This window comes from Epinephelus moara, chromosome 16 (assembly GCF_006386435.1).
Source record: "Epinephelus moara isolate mb chromosome 16, YSFRI_EMoa_1.0, whole genome shotgun sequence".
In the NCBI taxonomy this organism is placed as follows: domain Eukaryota; kingdom Metazoa; phylum Chordata; class Actinopteri; order Perciformes; family Serranidae; genus Epinephelus; species Epinephelus moara.
In genome coordinates, this window is record NC_065521.1 from 3,417,292 (window position 1) to 3,437,258 (window position 19,967).

General features: G+C 42.5%; 1 protein-coding gene across 1 annotated transcript in view; it reads right to left on the bottom strand.

Annotated features, from left to right (window-relative positions):
• Positions 1-2,938: 2,938 nt before the first annotated feature.
• efhd2 (EF-hand domain family, member D2) overlaps positions 2,939-19,967 on the bottom strand; it is a 62,660-nt gene continuing 45,631 nt past the window's right edge. Inside the window, exon 4 of the mRNA XM_050064728.1 lies at positions 2,939-5,793. Within this exon, the coding sequence (XP_049920685.1) occupies positions 5,662-5,793 (132 nt within the window). The 3' untranslated portion in view covers positions 2,939-5,661. The remainder of the gene's footprint in view (positions 5,794-19,967) is intronic.

Below are 19,967 nucleotides of genomic sequence, written 5' to 3' on the forward strand. Positions count from 1 at the left end.
ATTTAGAAAATCAGATACCAAAAATCAGTAGTAAGGGAAATCAGTACCAAAAAAAGAAAAAACAGTCAACAGTCAAAGAAACCCCTCATCCTTAAAAAGGTGTATTATTTTGCATACTGTGATAAAATAAAAATTTGTTCAGTGGTTCAATAGGAGCATTCCAGTCTCTATGTTGTATAGCATACTGGCATGCTTTAACAGAAGGCAACGTAACAATATCAACCTTATTGGAGCTTGCATATTGTTTCATTAAGTATTTCATTAAAGGATAACTTCGGTATTTTTCAACCTGGGCCCTATTTCCCCATGTGTATGTGTGCGTATGATTCATAAGTACAACTCGTTCTAAAATTGGTTCAGTATTGAGGAAGGTGGATGCAGCCGGCAGCCGCGAAACAAGCTAAAATGGTAACGGGGGCAAATGCGTCCCGTATAAGTTTGCGCATTAAAAGTGCTTTTTCCGCCACTGACCGGTTCAGATCGCCAGTGCTATCTCTGTAAAGAGCATACTAAGCGTTTCCCTGACCCTTCACCTCCTCCCGGCTGTGACATCATCTCGCGAGAGCTTTGCTTGTTGCCGGAAGAAAACACAGGAGCCATGCTGAGCGCCGCTCAGAGTGGCGCTGGTTGTCCCAGAGTACAGTTGAGAGTTTTACTGCATTGATTGAAAACAATGGTTCGTGTTTGTGCTTATCCGAATTGCAAGAACAGGACGTCGCGCAACACCCCGTACAGCTTTCACAGGCTGCCTTTGTCGGACGGCGAGATGCTGAAGTTGTGGCTAGTTGTGCTACAAATGGATGCTAACACTCCTGTCCAGACCATCAGGTCTCCCAAGATGATTGCTGCCAGCCGAAGAAGAAAAGACATCCAATCCCGAAACACCTCTTCCTCAAGAAAATGGCTGTCCCACGAGTAGAGAGAGCTACAGACACAGTGGAGGTAATGTTATATAAACAATGTTCGAAATGCTTAGTATGCTATTTACAGAGATAGCACTGGCGATCTGAACCGGTCAGTGGCGAAAAAAAGCACTTGTAATGCGCAAACTTATACGGGACGCATTTGCCCCCGTTACCGTTTTAGCTCGTTTCGCGGCTGCCGGCTTCATCCGCCTCCCTCAATACTGAACCAATTTTAGAACGAGTTGTACCTATGAATCATACGCACACATACACATGGGGAAATAGGGCCCAGGTTGAAAAATACCGAAGTTACCCTTTAAGTAGCCAAAAGTTTCCCCCAATACACTTACAAAATTGTTCCAAACATTCATGGACAACAAATCTGTCCTAAAACAATTTAAATTGCTATGTGCTATGACACCTAAATTAAAGATGTCAGATGATTTGAAATAATAATCCCAAAGATTCTACAAATATGTAACATTTAGTTGGTGTGTTTGATGTGTTTTATAAATGCTCTGAATATGTAGGGCTAGGGCCTAGAGTGAGTACACTATCACATCTTTCAAAAGAATATTGTTCTGATGCATTAGATGACCTACAATATGACGGTGAATGGCAAAGTTCTTCACTGTTATACATGACATCAGTAAAAGTTTGTATTACTTCAATTGTTTGGAATCACTCATTTGGACAATAGGATTTTGTAAAATATACAACAATATGATCAATACATTATAATACAATGCCCCTCCAAGTCAATACACATTCAGAGTTAGTAGTTATCAATTCATACATGACAAATGTAGTTTTTCCACTGGTGGAAGACATCATTATCTCTTAAGCTAACAAATAGCTAATTCAGGTAGACTCACATGATGTTTTCACTACTGAAGACATTCAGTGACGATACTGCAAGGCATTTAGAAAAACACCATCACTCTGCCTACTGCATAACCTCATACCCTGCCAATAACCAGGCTTATTTATTGTTCCTTCATTACAAAAAATGGAAAAACTACTAAACCATATTGAACAAGTAATCATGACACAAAACCACCAGAGTATTCAATGTCAGGAAGCATTTGTGATTCAACATCAGAGATGGAATGATTGTGGAAAAATGTGAGACTGTTTGCTCCCTTTAAAACCCTCTGAGACCTGCCAGGTCCCTGTTGATCCTGGCCAACATTCCTGTCTTTCAGAGGGTATACAGGGCTGAGTTTTAAAGCTAGTGTGATGATACTGGTGTCATGAGAAACTAGAAGAGCTAAGGGATCCAGTGGTACCACCATATTATGCTGAGAAAGGGGGCTAAATAATGCTCCAAAGTTAGGCTGAGGGAAAAACAGCATGGCCATTTTCACAAAGTCCCTTGACCCCTGACCTCAAGATATCTGAGTGAAAATGGGTCCTGTGGGTACCCATGAGTCTCCACTTTACAGACATGTCCACTTTATGTTAGTCCCATACAGTTTGGGGCACAAACTATGCACTTCTTTGCATGAAATATAAATGCACTATTTTCTTGTATCGTGTTTGAATATTTCTGCATACTGGTGTCCATAAACAGTGTTAGAATTGTATACATTGTGCCTGTCTGTAAAGCTGAGAAGCTTTACAGACAGGCACAGGCACTCATGTGGATTCCATGACCCCAGTTTGTGATGATGAGTATGTGATGATATTAGCCCCCACAGTAGCCATTTCATTGTAGTGAAACCATTTTTTTTTTTTTTAAACTGACTTCACTCTATTAAATGGCCTATAGTGATCTCTACAATAATCACAGCCTCATTAAATTTTACCATTTTTTTTTAAAAACTGACTTCACTCTATTAAATGACCTATAGTGATCTCTACAATAATCACAGCCTCATTAAACCTTACAGCCACAAACTAAAGATGTTAAGCAATCAGAGAATGTTTGACTTTTGTGGGTATGTTGGCAAAAAGGAGGTTTCTCAGCAGTTTAAAGAACAGAAGTGCTCACCACACAATCACCAAAAAAAAATGCAATTCTTATAGAAATCTCCAGATATAAAAAGTTTTTTATTCCAAATCACACCAAATATTTTTCTATGGTGGTTTTGGCCAATTTCTTTTAATCAATTCTCAAGAGGTAAAACATGCTTCAATTTAGCACCCAAACTGTGTTACAAATGGCATCAACTCAACAATTGCTGCAACAACTTATGACACATAATTGGTCATGGGAATGGCCTTCATATACTTAAATCATAATGTTTTAAGCCCCCATACAGTCTAAACCTTTAAAATTTGAATAGGTGCCTCAACAAAACACAATGTTTATTACAGATTAATGACTAGAGAAACTTGACCCCCCCACCACCATCCATCAGCACAATCCACCAAACCATCTTTAGGATTTAAATGTTAAGCTAAATCTACTATGTCTTGATTAAGATACTTCAATCACTACAACACACACGATGGATCTCACAAGGACCTCAGAAAATGAGCTGATAAGCTCAAGGCTGGTTTCAGTTCATCAACAAGGATCTGATGACTCGTGGTGAGTGTGACCTCAAATTAAAAAAAGTCACTACATCCTCAGATCTAAGCACTGAAGTGGGTAAATAAATAAATAAAAATGTTAATGAAGCTGTTAGGATAGTATTTATGTCTGAAATTAGAAAAGAAAATCTTATTTCAAAGCTTCGGAGGGCTTATGCAAAACATGGTGGTGAATCTATCCAAAATCGCATATCAAAATTTACTCAACACCCACTCAAACCCATTGTCCAAAAATACAGAGCTGACAGTAAAAATGTAGAGCTCAGCTTTTTGTTCAACATTGAAAACTACTTGACACTTTGTCACTGTGGATTTAATACGAGCTCTGAAATTAGTTAAACAAGTATTTCACTGCTGAAAAGATGGTCTTTGTATAAAACTGGGCTGTCTGTGCAGTAGAAAGATGCAAAGACTTTTCAAACTGGTGTTTTATGACCAGAGAAAACAGAGAAAAAGGACTGTGGCATTTGCTTTTGCTCAAGAGATAGAAAATCTGCATCTAGCAGAATCTACTGCACCACACTGGACCAATAAATGCTCCTGCTTGTAATGCGAGCTTGGCTGTTTTTACACAGGACACAATATAACAATAGTTCAACAGCTGTCTAAAATATGTTTTTGAAGACATTTTAGTCAAGAAATAGGAAATAGAGTAACATAATCTGGGTTAATATTAGAGAGACAGACAGACAATATGAAAATGCAGAAGCACAATCTGTAATTCAAGTAATGGCACTGAAGCCAGCGAAAAAAAATCTGCTGGAAGACATCACAGAGCTGAGATGATCAGGGAGATCTGGGCTGTGGTTAGATGGAGGGAAGTTTACCTCAGTTTATTTACACATATACCCACATTGTAATGATACAAAACTGATTGAAAATGACAAAGTATCCCTTTAAGTCAAATATTATGCAGACAAGCTACATACACAGTAGCCATAACAGTGACACAAGTGCATTCATCACTAGTCTACAAAAATAATAAGGTGGACGCTGCGTCATTTTAGCTATAATTTACAGATTAACGCTCCCAACACAAAAGGGTTCTGGGCGTGGGGACTGAAAACTGCCTACCCTGAGTGGTTGTGTGTGTGTTCTGTGCCAGGTACAGGTAAGAAAATATTGCATGCCAACTGCAGTAACACTAAAACACTGCAGAGCAGTTTATTCCACTATGAGGGAGGATTTTCCTGCTTTGAAAAGTTTTCACACTGACAATCATTTCAACCATTTTTTGTTGGAGGCCTCTGCTTCAGCACCCCTGAAGTGCTGAAATAGACAGCACAGTGTTGACATGTGGGTAAAAAGTGGCTCTGTGATGTTGGGGACACAGTGGTGAACGACAAATATTGTAAGACTCATTTATTCATTTAGCTCAGCACAAATGGCTCTGCTGTTTCTGAGTGTTAAGCAGCATTTTTACCAAACACTTTTGATATACCAGTAGTACCCTTAGAACCACATGCACCTAAACTGTGTACCTGTACACCACAGACAGTGCTCTCATGACTGATGATAATGGCTGGATCACTGATCCATCGAGCTCTTTCTATATTTTCTCTTTAGCGATGATGCAAAGGACAGTTTGCGCCTTGCTGATCAGCCACTGAACGGGGTTGCACAACATTTTCAGCACAATAAAGAACAAGCTGAGGCTTTTGAAGCAGAGCAGGGGCGTGGTGCTGCTGGAGCGCACAGAAACATTATCCAAGACTTCTTTTCTCCTCTCCAAGTAAGGAAACAGAATACTAGCAATTTGCATAAACCGGTTGAAATTCAAATCCATTATTTTGAAGTGCTTGACAATCCAATCATCACTGAAGTGTATGCCAGGCAAGAGAGGTATAAACAATATGGACGGGAATGAGTGTTTTATTGGTACCCTCCACAACTTGAGACAATGGAATGGAAAGTAACCATTCTAATGTGGAATGCCCTGAATTGAAAGGAACAAGACGGCTTAGTGGAAATGAGGCCTTACTGAGCTCCAGAGCTGAATGAATAGATGATTCTAGACTGACTGATCATTGATTCTTTATCCTTTAGCTAAAAAAACAGTGCTGATTTTTCATAATGTACATAATGCATCGTAGACTACTGACCACCATGTGGGACCACTGTCTGCATACACGGAGCATTCACACACACATTGACAAACTGACATCATTAGTGCAGCACAGAGAGCCACAGGTCCTGAGAGGGAAGAGAGGGCAGATGGTCACTTGAAGGCTGACTGCAGGTCTTTGAAAGCAGCGCGTCTCTGTTTCTGCTCCTCGGCCTGCTTCTTTTTGGCCTCCTGCTCCTGGCGGATCTCTGCCTCAAAACGATTGGAGTCATTGATGGCCTTGACCTGTCCAACCAGATAACACACAGCTGTCAGGTGATGGAGTGGAGCTTATCAGCGAAGAGATGAGAATTGAAACTGAATTTCAAAGTTCAACAGCACTGTGTTGCACCCAGTATCAGCATCAATAATGATAATAATAATAATGATAATGATAATAAGAATAATAAGAAGAAGACGAAGAATGAGAAGAAGATTCGAAAACAACTTTATTTATGCAACATTCTGATAGTTGTTTAAAAAACCTATTTCAGAATAAATTAATCAAACATTAATATTTCCACATATACACACGAATAACACAAAACCTAAAAAACTACACCTACCTTTCTAAAAATTCAGCACCAAAGAGCCATTCTCCCGAGCTGCCACCAAACCCTTCAGACAGAGCACTGCATCAGTCCAGCCCACTCCAACAAGTTTATTTTTCCGGCTTTTTCAAATCGCTAATTTAGCATTTGCAAAAAAAAAAAAAAACCCTCTCCAAATCTATCCACCCACTCCCGCACCAGTTTATAAAGACCAGCTAATCGGGGACAAGACACCACTGAATGATCTAAGGTCTCTGGTATTGAACAGAAAGGCCAGCCCTCCCAGTGCTCGGATCAAAGTGAGCTCTGTATCTGTTCGTGCCTATTGCTCCATGTATAATCATCCATTGGATGTCAGCCATCCGTTTCTCAGCTGGAGGCTTATACAGGACCAGCCAGCTGCCATTAGGGGAAAAGTCTGAACCAAACACCTCTGTCCACCTCAATGCTCTGACTCCTGCAAGAGAGCTGATGTTCAGCACCTTCACACAGCTGATGTACAGTTGCTTCCCTTTACAGGAGCTGAGAGTCCCAAGTGCCAAGTGTCTTAATGGAAAGAAACAGGCTATTCTCTCCTCTCCACCCCCCCACCGCAGGACCCACACTCAGGGAAGGGAAGATGTATTCACATCTCTCACTCCAATGGTCAGCCAGATCCGTGTTCAAAGCACAGGCCTGGAGAGGTACTGACAGTGACTGCCACACCTCATTCACCAGCCTCTGCAACACTTGGGTCGACTATATGCCCGTCACCTCAGCCAGTCTCTCCATGGACATCCCTGCAAGATGGCCCAGCTTCACCACTCCTCCCTCAATAAAAGCGTTTCTTAGGGTGGTTGAAGAGAAAGGGGTGCCAGACAGATAATCATTGTCAAACAGTGGCTCCTCAAACACCCACATCCCAGGCTGGGGGTTAGCGGTCTAGTGAACCTCAGAGTCTTCCAGGCATCAATGACAGAGCTGTAGAATGGTGTCAGTCCAGTAAAACTGTATGCAGCGGACTTCAGCAGAAAAAGGTGTTTATTGTAGCCGAGCCCCCCAGCCCTCCGAAGCAACAGCCGAGCCACAGCCACCCAGCACACAGAACAGCCGTACAGCAGCCTCTGAGCTGCCTGCAGTCTAAAAGCAGCAGTCCTTGCAGTGATGTCTACAAGGCCCTGCTCCCCCTCTGCCACAGGGAGATACACGATGCTCTCACCCAGTGATGACCCGACCAGAAGAAATCGATGAGGAGCCGCTGCAATTGCTTCATGAGGCCCTGTGGTGGGATTAGTACTTGTAGTTTGTGCCACAGAGATGAGGCAACAAGGTTATTGATGATCAGAACTATTCCCCTGTAGGACAGCTGGGGTAGCAACCATTTCCATCGAAACAACTTGGCTTGCACCTTTCCCAGCACTCCCTCCCAGTTCTGTGCCACCATGTCCTCACTCCCCAACCAAACTCCCAGGACCTTTAACCCCCTGTTTCTCCAGCTGAGGTTACTAGGGCTGTACCCAAATATTCGAATATTTGTTTCTATGGGTAGGTATTCGTTATGAAAATTTGGTATTCGATATTCGTTTTTTTATTTACTTTTTTTTTTTTTTTTTTTTAAATGTATTTATTTTTTTAACATATTTTTTTGATGCCGAATGTAGTGTTTTTGTTGTTGGTAAATGTAGGTTATCAATAAAAATCAAAACTTTTAAACTGCATTGTTAAAAATGTGAAAATATAGTATAGCCTACCAACTGAGCTTGTGCGCACGGCACGCTTGAGCACATCCGTCTGAGGCTGTGGATCAATGCCAAGTTTTACCACTTTATCACTATTCCCTCTAACTTGTAGCTGTTTTTTCGTTATCTTTTGAATTTAATATGACTTATGGAACCATTTTTGTCAACGTTTGTTTTCCCCGTTTTGTACAATAAATTATTGTTTAAAGTTTCAACAAGTTTCTTTTGGAGTGCGTGACACAAGTGTGTTTTGGAAACGACCGCGGACTGTCACCTGCTCAACGCATCAGTACCTTCGGATGCCATGACAGTAATAGATTATAGATTAATAGATTATAATAATAATGTCAAAATATAATTTACAGACCGATTTAACAGACGATCACTGCTGCCCGACCCGCAGGCCCATTTGCAGGTCGCGCGGGTTACGGGTCGACCCGCGCATCACTACTCAGCTCAGTCTATAAGGCTGTACACAACAGTAAGGCTATAGACATTCTATTCTATTCAGGCCGGCAGAACCAGCAGCGCATCGGCTCTACAGTGCACGGCACTGCTGATTAACCATTTTATTGCAGCACAGAGTGTCTGCCAGCAACCAATTACTTGCAGAGGCAAGAGTTCTCAATTTCAACCCGAGCCTGAGCCCGACCGAATAAGCCCGACGGGTCGGGTCGGTTTGGGCCGACTAATTAAGTTAATTGGGGCGGGCTGAGTCGGGCTTGGACAGCGGAGAGAGAGGAAAAAAAAAAAAAAAAGTGTGTCTGTCAGAGAAGCGCAGTGTGTGAGGGTGTGACAGCAGCACTAACACACAATGCTGCTGTCCATGGTTCTCACTTCTGAGCAGACTGTGAGGAAGAAAATATGCATGTCTGTTAAGATTATTCCAAATCCATTCATTATTCAATGTTATGTTGTTGATATTTGAAGGTAATAGTTACCATTTTTAATAAAGAGGTGGCAGTAGCTCAGTCCATAGGGACTTGGGTTGGGAACCGGAGGGTCGCCTGTTCGAGTGACCGGACCAAAATATGGAGCGTGGACTGGTGGCTGGAGAGGGGCCAGTTCACCTCCTGGGCACTGCCGAGGTGCCCTTGAGCAAGGCACCAAACCCCCCAACCGCTCAGGGCGCCTCACCAAGGGCAGCCCCCTCACTCTGACATCTCTCCACTTTGTGCATGTATAGGTCCTGTTTGTGCATGTGTGTCTTTCGGACCTGCGTGTAATTGACAAGCAAGAGTGAAAACATTGAATTTCTCCTCAGGGGGATTAATAAAGTAAATAAAACTTAAAACTTAAACTTAAAAAGTGTTCGAGTTGAAGTATCGTCTGCTGTGTGTGTGTGTAAGGGGGATGATAATAGGGCTATAATAATTAAGCAAGAAGAATATGCAAATTATAAAAATAAAGAATGCTGAATTCCATTCTGACGAAAATAATAATAATACTAAAACAAGAGATATGCTGCTGTGAAGTGTGAGCGAAGTTCAGTCAGTCAGTCAGGCTGTGAAGTGTGAGCGAAGTTCAGTCAGTCAGTCAGCGTTCAGGTGCAGGAAAATGTGTTGAGAGTGGCTGCGGCTCATTAAATGCAGCGGCGCAGCGCTACATGATGCGCAATGGTTGCTCTCCCCCACACTGATGTTGAAGCCTGTCTGTCTGGTAATATTATTTTGGGACATGAATGATTGGTTGACTTTAAGTGATTAAAGATACTGTATTTGAGCCAGGGAAGCCAGACTGCTGAGGCGCACAGGGGGATCATCATTTTTCCCCCTTCCATTTAAAAAAAAAAAAAAAACTCGGGTTCAGTCGGGCTCGGACCCAGTGATGTATGTGATGATGTCGGGCCGGGCCAGTTTCGGGCTTCAAGTCCCTCGGGTCATTTCGGTTTCGGGTTGAATTTTTGGGCCTGTTGAGAACTCTACTTCCTACAACTTGTTTCAACGGTTCTGATTTAATCAGAAGACAAATTAAACAGGATGACTAGCCAATGTGAAAATCAAAAGAAAGCATAGAATAATGTACTGAAGGAGACTGTTGTGCCATCACATTTTTTTATGGTTTGAGAGCAAAGATCCGGTCGCCGCTGTGCAAAACTCTGCAATACAATTAGGTCCAAAAGATCCCCATTAAAAACTAATTGTCCAGGATCTACCAGGGACACAGGGACACAGTATGCCTGATCGGTACTAGGGGATGGGGCCAATCCGATCCAGTATCGGTATCGGGTTCCGATACCAACGTAATTCACGGATCAGAAATTTCCGATCCACCTGCGGAAATTTCCGATCCACCAGCCATGTCTGTGCTTTCACGTTGTCTGCTGGAATGATATGATGATTGCTACATAGTAGTGTTGCACGGTATACTGGTACCAACGGTAGACTGCGGTACTAAAACACGACGGTACAAATGATACTATAATGTTGGAGTACCTCAGGTACCACTACTGTGGGATAAGTTCAAAGTCCAATCGCAAGAGGGTGAGTGTCCAATAACCGTCCAATAACTGTGCGTGCTGGCCACCTGGCACTCGATATGCCGCTGCAGTGGTTTGTTTTCCAGTGACATTTCAGGTATTAGCTGAGCTATTGAGTATCTTTAAGCAGTGAAAGTTATTATTAATTTATTTTTACTTGTAGGTTAGATTTATTTATATATGCTACAGTGATTTGTTTTCCACAGAGCTCTACAGTGCGAGCATTTTACTCGCATTTGAGACTAAAAATAGTTTTGTGCGAGCAAAAGAAACATTCAGGAGCACGCTGTGTGAGTACAGATTTCAACCAGCAGCAGGCGAATCCTGCCGGTTGTGGGTTGAACGGGGGTCACAGACACGGACAATGTATTTCCGTGAAATACGGTGGCCATAGTGCTCCGCGGCGCAAGATAACGGCTTACCGGCGACGGAGAAGTCCGGCTCCAGGTCCAATAAGTCTTCGTTGGTGTCATGACTGCCCAAAAGTACCTGAACAGCCCAGCCGTGGCGGCACACAGGTATGTGACGTGTCAGAGGGGAAACGAGCCGTTCACATTTCTCTCTTTGTGGCAGATAACGATCCACAAACCTCACCGCACTTAAGGGACCGTTCTTTACTTGTCAGGGGACGAGGGTGGCTGGTTTATTTTTATTTTATTTATTTATTTTATTTTGATCCCCCCCTATGTTAATCACTTATTGATGTCATTTTTGAAGTATGAATAAGTCAGTAAGTAATTTATTCTATTGAAATATCATTAATGTATTATAGAAAAATGATTTATCTTTTTATAAATGACAAAAGGCACATCTGCCTCATTTTCGCTGTGGTATCGTGACACTACTCAGAACCGTGATACTTTCACTGGTATCGTACCGTTGGTCCCAATTTTGGTACCGTGACAACACTACTACATAATAGTGTCTACTTGATTTGTATCTGTGCTGTTCAGATCAATATGACAGGTATTTTTTTGTTTTTTGACAGTGTATATTGCACTAGTAGTTTAACACTGTCTTGGAATTTAATAAATATTGACAATCAATTTGAAACCCTTGCAGCTGCATATTTGTTTTCAGGACGGTATTTTTCCTGTTAACAGGATTTCTTGCTTTTCTGACCTCCTTTTCTGACCGTATACTTACCTCAAGTTGCCTTTTGGGACATAACATGCATACATGCATACATATCATACTTGCCTGTAGAGAGGAGTTTATTACAGCCTCATATAAAATCAACAATAATGCTAATAATATTGAAGCAAACAGAGCACTGGTATCGGAATAGTATCAGTATTGGCAGATATCCAAATTCAGGTATCGGGATCAGTGAAAAAATGTGGATCGGTGCATCCCTAATCGATACCAATAAATAATTCAATAAAAAGCTTCAATCTGTTGGCTAAAACCTTTGAAAGTATTTTGTAATCCGTGCATTAAAGATCCACAGGTCTCCAGTTCTTTAGCAGGGTTAAATCTCCTTTTTTAGGCAACAGTGAGATCACTGCACGCCTACAGGAGGCTGGAAGGGTCCCTTTTTCAAAGGACTCTTTAAACACGTCCAACAAGTCACGACCCAGAATCTAGCTTGTCTTTTAATAACTTAAACATAGCTAAACGTTCAGGGCCTTCATTGGGTGCATAAATATTAATAAAAGTGAAAGTAAACTCTAACACTACTTTCACCATGAGAACTCTACCTGCCACTATCTCTGTGCTGGATAAAAGTTTTACTTGTAGAGAGGGGGGAAATAAAACAGCAACTCCAGCACTAAGGTAAGAGCCATGGCTGAGTACATGCTGACCCCTCCACAATATTCTCCAGTCTGTCTCATTCAGGCTATCACTAGGCTATGTGTTTCTTGCAGAAATATGACATCCAATTTTTTTCTGCTTAACAACCTCTGAAACTAAATCTCTTTTCTGTGCACTTCTACCCCCATTGATATTTAAAGAAGCAACCCTCAAGGCCTGCATATGAGAAGAGACACAGATCAGCAGAACAGACAGGTAGACACAGCAGAGAGGAAACACCCAGTGTTGCATGATCATGCTGGACTCATGAAAGTTTCAGTTTCTTCGCTCCTTTTCTCCCCTTTTGACCTTTTTGACCTATAACCTTCTGAAGAGTGTTCACTGTCTGAATAAACTTGTTAATGTCAGGAAAGTAATCCCTCACTTCCACTGACTTGCCAAAAGACTTATCCAAAAAAAAAAAAAAAAATCATTAACCTTTTCCAAAGAATAGAAGTCTTTATGCTGGGAGACACTATTTGCAACTGAAACGCTGTCAGAATCATACTCACCATCTGTGTCCGTTTCCGTCACCTGACTATTATCTGGAGCAGCCTGCACCAGCTGTTTCTGCAACCCAGAACCAGATGGCAGCTCCTGCTATGTATCTACAGCCTTGACCTGTCCCACTACACCAGCCCTCACCTGCTCTGTTACCTCAGCCTCCTCCTGTCTCACTATACCATCCTCCACATGTCCTGCAGCCCTCACCTGCTCTGTTACCCCAGCCTCCTCCTGCCTCACTACACCAGCCTCTACCTGCTTTCCCCCAGCCTCCTGTCCTACCTCCCTCACCTGCCCCGCTGTATCAGCCTCCAACTGTTCACCTGTATCACCGTTTTTATCCCCACTGTGCTTCTCTGCACTCACCACACTCTCCACAGACCCTGTTTCATTTCTCACCGTATTCCGCTGTATTACAGCCCCGGAGCCGGCAGCCGTGTTCATTTCTCCTTTCCGTTATGTTGTCGTTTAATTATACTAACAATCCAAGCCTATCTGTGTGAAAAAAACGTATTTTGACGTTGTTTGACGCTGTCTGAGTGCCCTATTATTTAATATAGCGCGTGCTCACGGGCTGCAGGCAGGTCAGCCCTAGCTTCGTACTGGAGAAATGTCAAATACTGAACATCCTATCACTCATTGTAGATCGGAAAATAGGGCCAGGTTGAAAAAAACATTAGTTCCCCTTTAAGTCATGTTCGAGTGTTTTTTTTTTTCTTTTTTGATGATTGTTAATTTTTCCAATGTGATGAGTAAAGTTGTGTACACGAGGGAAGATCTTCTGGCTCTGAGAGGAACCACTTGTGGAGTTAGACACCCGATATCGGCTGAGCTCAGGAAGCCATTCAGAGTTACAGCTTAGGAGGTGGAGATACAAGCCTTTCTTGCCGTCGGTCCATATGGGGAATGTAAACTCGCTATCCAACAAGTGAGAAGAGCTGCTGGCATTGGTGAAGGGGCCGACAACTCTACAGGGAGTGTAGTCTAATGTGCTTCATGGAGACGTGGCTGAATGACAACGTGCCTGACTTCTGTGTGAACCTACCTGGCTTCTCTACTGTGCAAGCCGACAGAGACGCGAAGACAAGCAGCAAAAACAGAGGTGGGGGATTCATCCTGCTTGTGAACAATAAATGGTTTCATCCTGGACATATCACGGTGAAGGACAAGATCTGCTGTCAGGATACTGAACTGTTGGCAGTCGGTCTTAGACCATATTATGTACCACGGGAGTTTTCACACCTTGTCACCATTATTGTTTACATTCCACCGCAGGCAGCAACAGCAGTGGTGTGTGACATCATCCAACTGTTGCTAGGATTCAGACCCAGTATCCTAGTGCATTCATTGCAATAATGGGGGATTTTAACAACACTACTCTCTCCTCCCATCTGACTGGGGTTGTTCAGTATATGGACTGTCCCACCAGGGAGTATAAGACACTGGATTTGTTTTATGGAAATGCCAAGGATGCCTACAGTGCTTCTGCCCTACCACTTCTTGCCGGATCAGATCATAATCTGGTCTCTCTTCAGCCTACATACAGTAAGCTAGTGGTCCCCAGAGACCAGTGAGTCTCTCAGGGACTGTTTTGAACAGTACAGACTGGACTGTACTACTGGAGCCACAAGACAACAACATGGGCATGGACAGGAGGGTAGATATTCTAACAGAATATATAAATTTCTGTAGGGACACTGTGATGCCAGTAAATACTGTACACTGCTTCCCCAATAATAAACCCTGGGTTAACAATAATATCAAGCAGCTCCTCAACCAGACAAAGCTGGCGTTCAAGAAAGGGGACAAGGAGAGGCTCAGGAAGGTTCAGCATGAGCTGAGGGGGAGACTGAGAGAGGCAAAGGTGGACTACAAAAGAAAGATGGAGTGTAAGCTGCAGCAGAACAACATCAGAGATGTGTGGAAGGGAATGAAGAACATCATACGCTATTCAAAGAAGAAAAGCCAGGTTATGGATGGTGATGTGGACAAAGCCAACAAATTCAACCTGTTCTTTAACAGGTTTGATCGAGGGGGCAGTGTTTACCCTACCCCCCGCAACCATCCCCCCTTCCACAGTGTCACCTGCTGCTGTTGCTCCTGATCCACTGTCACCTGGAAGTAGCCCCTCCCCCACTACTACAGCTCCAACATCTACCACCCATGGCCAACTACCACTGTCCTTTACAGCAGATGAGGTGACGGCAGAGCTCAGGAGACTTCGTACAGGGAAAGCTGCGGGCCTGGATGGAGTGTGTCCAAGGCTCCGAAAAGACTGTGCAGCCCAGCTAGCGAAGCCCCTTCAGTGGATCTTTAACAGGAGTCTTCGAACAGGCAAAGTCCCCGTGCAGTGGGAAACATCTTGTCTTGTACTGGTACAAAAGTGGGGCGTCCAGCCGAGTCAAATGACTATCGACCGGTGGCCTTCACATCACAATTTATGAAGACCCTGGAGCGCCTGGTCCTCCGTTTCCTGAAATCAGAGATCACTGATGCTGTAGACCCCCTACAGTTTGCCTATCAGGAGCACACGGGAGTGGAAGATGTAAGGTAAGGTACAATACACAACAAGCACGCTCTGCAGAAAAGATCATCGGCTGCCCTCTGCCCTCACTGGATAGTATCGCCTCGTCCAGCTACTTTAACAGAGCAAACAACACCATCAAGGACTCCTCACACCCAGGAGATGATCTTTTTCAGTTATTTCCCTTGGGAAGGCGGTACAGACAAATCAGAACACGCACATCCACATTCAGAGACAGTTTCTTTCCCAGACCCATCAAAACACTAAACACTCACACATGAAAATAGCAATAAGATGACCAATCTATTTATATATATGTTTTTTTTTTACTTAAGCTTATGCACTTTACTGTCTGCACTTTTACTGACTTTTATATCTTAATTGTGTACTGTCTTTTGTATGTGTCTATAATTTTGTTGTAACATGTTTACAATGACAATAACACCATTCTTCTTCTTCAAGTAAAAAACATGTCACATGATGCTGTTGAGGAGTCCTATGATGGCAGGGACAAATGAATGCTTGAGTTTGTTTGTCCTACACCTTGGCAGAGCATATCTGTACAACAGCTTATACTCTGCAAAAAGAGGGTGAGTGCAGTCGTCCAAGATAGCCTGTGCCTTCCTTGTGGCTCTGACTCTGTATAAGAGTGAAAGATCTTCCAGAGGAATGCCAGCTATTTTACTGCACATTGTCACAATGTTTTCCAGCCACTTCTTAGTTTTCACAGGGAGAGACCCAAACCAACAGATAAAAGAAAAGGTTAACACAGACTCAATAAAACAAGAATAAAACATTTTCATAAAACAACTATCAACATTCAAACTCCTCAGTTTGCAATAAAAATACATATGCTGGTGGACCTATGCACATACAGCATCAGTGTTGGCATCAACAGTGAGTGCATCCATCAATTATTGTCCCTAAATACTTGTGCTGTTTCACCACCTCAACAGCCTGATCATCAATGAACGAAGGGGGGACAGAGGAAGACTTCCTCCTAAAATCTATCATCATTTCTTTAGTTTTTGAGACACTAATGTTCAGGAAGGAGCGTTTACACCAGGCACTAAAATCCTCCATTTCAGGGCCATGTTGACAGTCATTATCACTGAGCAGAGAGACTACGACAGAGTCACCCGCAAACTTAAAAATATGTCTGCCCTCATAATTACATGGACACTCGTTAGTGTATAAAACAAATAAAAGTTGTGAGAGGACACACCCCAGTGGTGAGCCGGTGGAGGATAAAAGGACATCTGATAAAACACCATTAACTCTCACTTTCTGGGATCTGTCACTTAAAAAGTCAATCAGCCAACATATAAGGCCTTGGTCAATGTTCATGCTGGTAAGTCAATCAGCTAGGATATGAGGTTGGATACAGGTGAAAGCGGAGGAAAAAAATCAATAAAAAGCAACCATACAAAGTTCTTAACACCATCAACGTGGCTCTTGACTGAATGAAGTAGGGTGGCCACAGCATCCTCGATACCTCTACCAGGCCTGTAAGCAAATTGGAGTGGGTCCAGTAATCCCTGGGTCCCTCCCAAGAGCTCAGCCTTAACTATCTTTTCGAATGCCTTCATAACAAGAGAAGTAAGAGCGACAGGCCGAAAGTCATTGAGAGACTTGGGCATCAATCTTGGGCGCAGGCACAATTACAGAATTTTTCCAGATGCTAGGAACTTTATGAAGCTGAAGGGACTTCATAAAAATAAAAGAAAATATTTCAGAAAGTGATGCTGCACAGTTCTTCAAAAGGCGGCCACTAATATTATCAGGGCCAGGACTTTTCCTCTCTTTTACTCCCCTGAATAGTTTAAACACAGAGTCACTGTCAATGTGTACATTCAGTTCTTGTGGGGGAGCATTTTTAAACACAGACAGTACAGTGGTAAAATCGTAAACATTAAAACGATTATGAAAGTTATTCAGGTAATTAGCCAGTTCGGAATCTGATTTTCCAGCAAAAGAAATAGAGCACTTTTTTTTTGTTCATGCCCATAATAGATTTTACACTAGGGATGTCCCGATCACATTTTTTTTGCATCCGATCTGATACCAAGTCCTTTATTTTGAAACCAAGTCCGATACCGAGTCCGATACGATACTTTGCGAAGCATTAAGAAAGAAAAAAAAAAAAGAATGCATCCAAGTTGCCCCATAAGGTTTGTTTTTTATCTAAATAGTATCCAAAAAGCTTATCAGTGGTTCAGCAGCACAAAATGTAAACAAATTCAATATCTTCTTCTTGTCTCCCAGAAACAAAATAGGCCTATATCTTTTGTAGCGGTTTGACCCATGAAACAAATATTTTTCTTTAACTCAGTCAAACCCCACAAAGAAACCATAAAACCCATAAAACAGGTCCCTTGACACCAAAATTAAATTGTTTTTACCTGGTTTCTGTAGAACAAAAGAATTATACTCAATTTTCAAAAATACAAACACAACTGTAATCGGTTTCAAGAAAGTATGCATTTTTTTCACCAAAGAAAAGAAATGCTCCGTTCTGTTCAGTCAGTTCAATCCAGTTCAAACAATAAACTCCACCCTGGGATTTCCAAATAACATATCACAGTTCAATTCAGTTCAATCCACACAGTTCGCTAAATAAAAGAAAACTCCACCCCAGGTTTTCTTGTAAACAAGGAAGTAAAGAAAAGCCACTCTTCACTCTGACTCAATTCAGTTGCAAAACAATAAATCAACCCGGCCCAAAGGTTCCAAATAAGGAATAATAAAAGGAAAATTAACCCCCAGCTTTTGCCAACTCACGGGACTGAATGGGTGAATGCCGTAACGCTCTGGCGTTGTTTCGGGCGTGGAGGCTCCGTAGGATCCCTTGATGTCCATGGCGGGTAATCTGAGGTGAACCCGGTGGCCGGATGGATGATATTCCACAGGGAAGAGCACCTATTTTGCGGACTTTGAGCGGTGTAAAATGGTGGGCCGAATACGCAGAGGACTTCTGGCTCATTTCTCACTCGCCGGCGTCTCTAGCCATACTGACAGGAGCAGCATAATGTAGGGGCCGGTCTACCTGGGCTCAGCTGATCGAGCCATCCCACTGGCAGATAGCACCGGTGGGTGTGTCTGAAGGTGAGCAAGCCATCAGCTGATAACCACTGTCTTATAAAAAAATATATATTTATAAAATATACAGGATCGCCACACTTTATACATTGGAAAGCGGAGGCAACAATGAACGACAGATGAAAAACCTGGCCATTTTTGTTGTTTTGATTCCTCTGATCTTTTATTACCGATTCCGATTTTGTAAAAATAACATGATTGGCGCCGATACCCGATCCAAAGATCTCTTATAAGCACCTTGTCCTTATAAGAGATTTTAGCAATTTTAAGTTCTCTCTTAACTTGCTTCTCCAACTCTCTGCTACGAGTGACATCACCTTGAATAAAACTGATGTTCCTCAGGTTAATGATGTTTTTAAGAGATTTAGACACCCATGGTTTATTATTGGGAAAGATGTGGATTAATTTCTTTGGGATAATTATGTCCTCACAGAAGTTATTATATGCCGTGACTGTCTCTGTTAGTTCATCCAGATCAAAGCAACTGTCTCTAAACAAATCCCAGTCCATGCAAAAGAAACAGTCCTGGAGGTGCTGGATTGATTCCGTTGACCAGACCAGAACTAACCGCCGCTCAGGTTTTGTTTCCTTTAGGACAGGTTTGTAGATGGGAACCAAATTACATTACATAACAACATTATGGTCGGACATGCCAAGAGGAGCTTTGCTAAAACACTTGTAAGCGCCTTAATTAAGCCATAACAGAGGTCCAGACATTTCGTATTCCTGGTAGGACAAGTCACATACTGACAAAAGTTATTAAGCGACTTCCCAGGCTTACAGTGATTGAAGTTGCCCATGATGAAATTGGGCGCGTCTGGTGTGATGCTCTGTAGTCTGTGTACAGTTTCCACAAGAGTCGTGGTTGCACTATCAACATTCACCTTTGGATGGATATACACAAGAGTAACAAATAACTGTGGAAACTCCCTCGGTAGATGAAAGGGGCGTAATGAGACAGATAAAAGTTCAATGTCGGGAGTGCACAGTGATTCCCTGACCACAGCAGTGTTGCACCACTTTTTATTGACATATAAACAGAGCCCACCACCCAGTGATTTCCCCGTTACTGTCGGGTCTCTGTCAAGTCGCAGTGGTTCGCCAAAGCTATTTATATGCAGATCAGAATGTAGATCGTGCTGCTTGAGCCACGTCTCAGTCAGAGCAATAAGACATGCTTTTATATTCTCGTAGAAAGTTGACATTTGCCTGTAGAATGTCAATCTTGTATCCAGCTACACTGCACATCACCGTGTCGGGCGGCCAGACCCACAAGTTTGAGGACCCGGACCGGGCCTTGGAGTTTGTGAACAAGAGACTGAAAAAGAACCCGAATCCAGAAGATGACTAATTTTGCAGCCGGCTGGCACTGTTTTGATTTATGACTGAACTCTTACAGCAACTCATGGCTACATCTGCACTTACTGCATATTACACCAGCTGAGTGCTGGGCTGCTGATATCCTTGTTTACAGATATGACACAGGATGTGATTGACTTTATACTGATTATGATTACAACAACTCAGAGACTCTTTATCTGATGACATAGTTTCTCTAGATGGCATTGCTCTGGCCTCTAGCACTACCGTAAGAAACCTCGGAGTAATATTTGATCAAGATTTGTCTTTTAATTCTCATTTAAAACAAACCTCACGGACTGCATTTTTTCATCTGCGTAATATTGCGAAAATTAGGCCTATCCTGACCCGAAAAGATGCAGAAAAATTGGTCCACGCTTTTGTTACCTCTA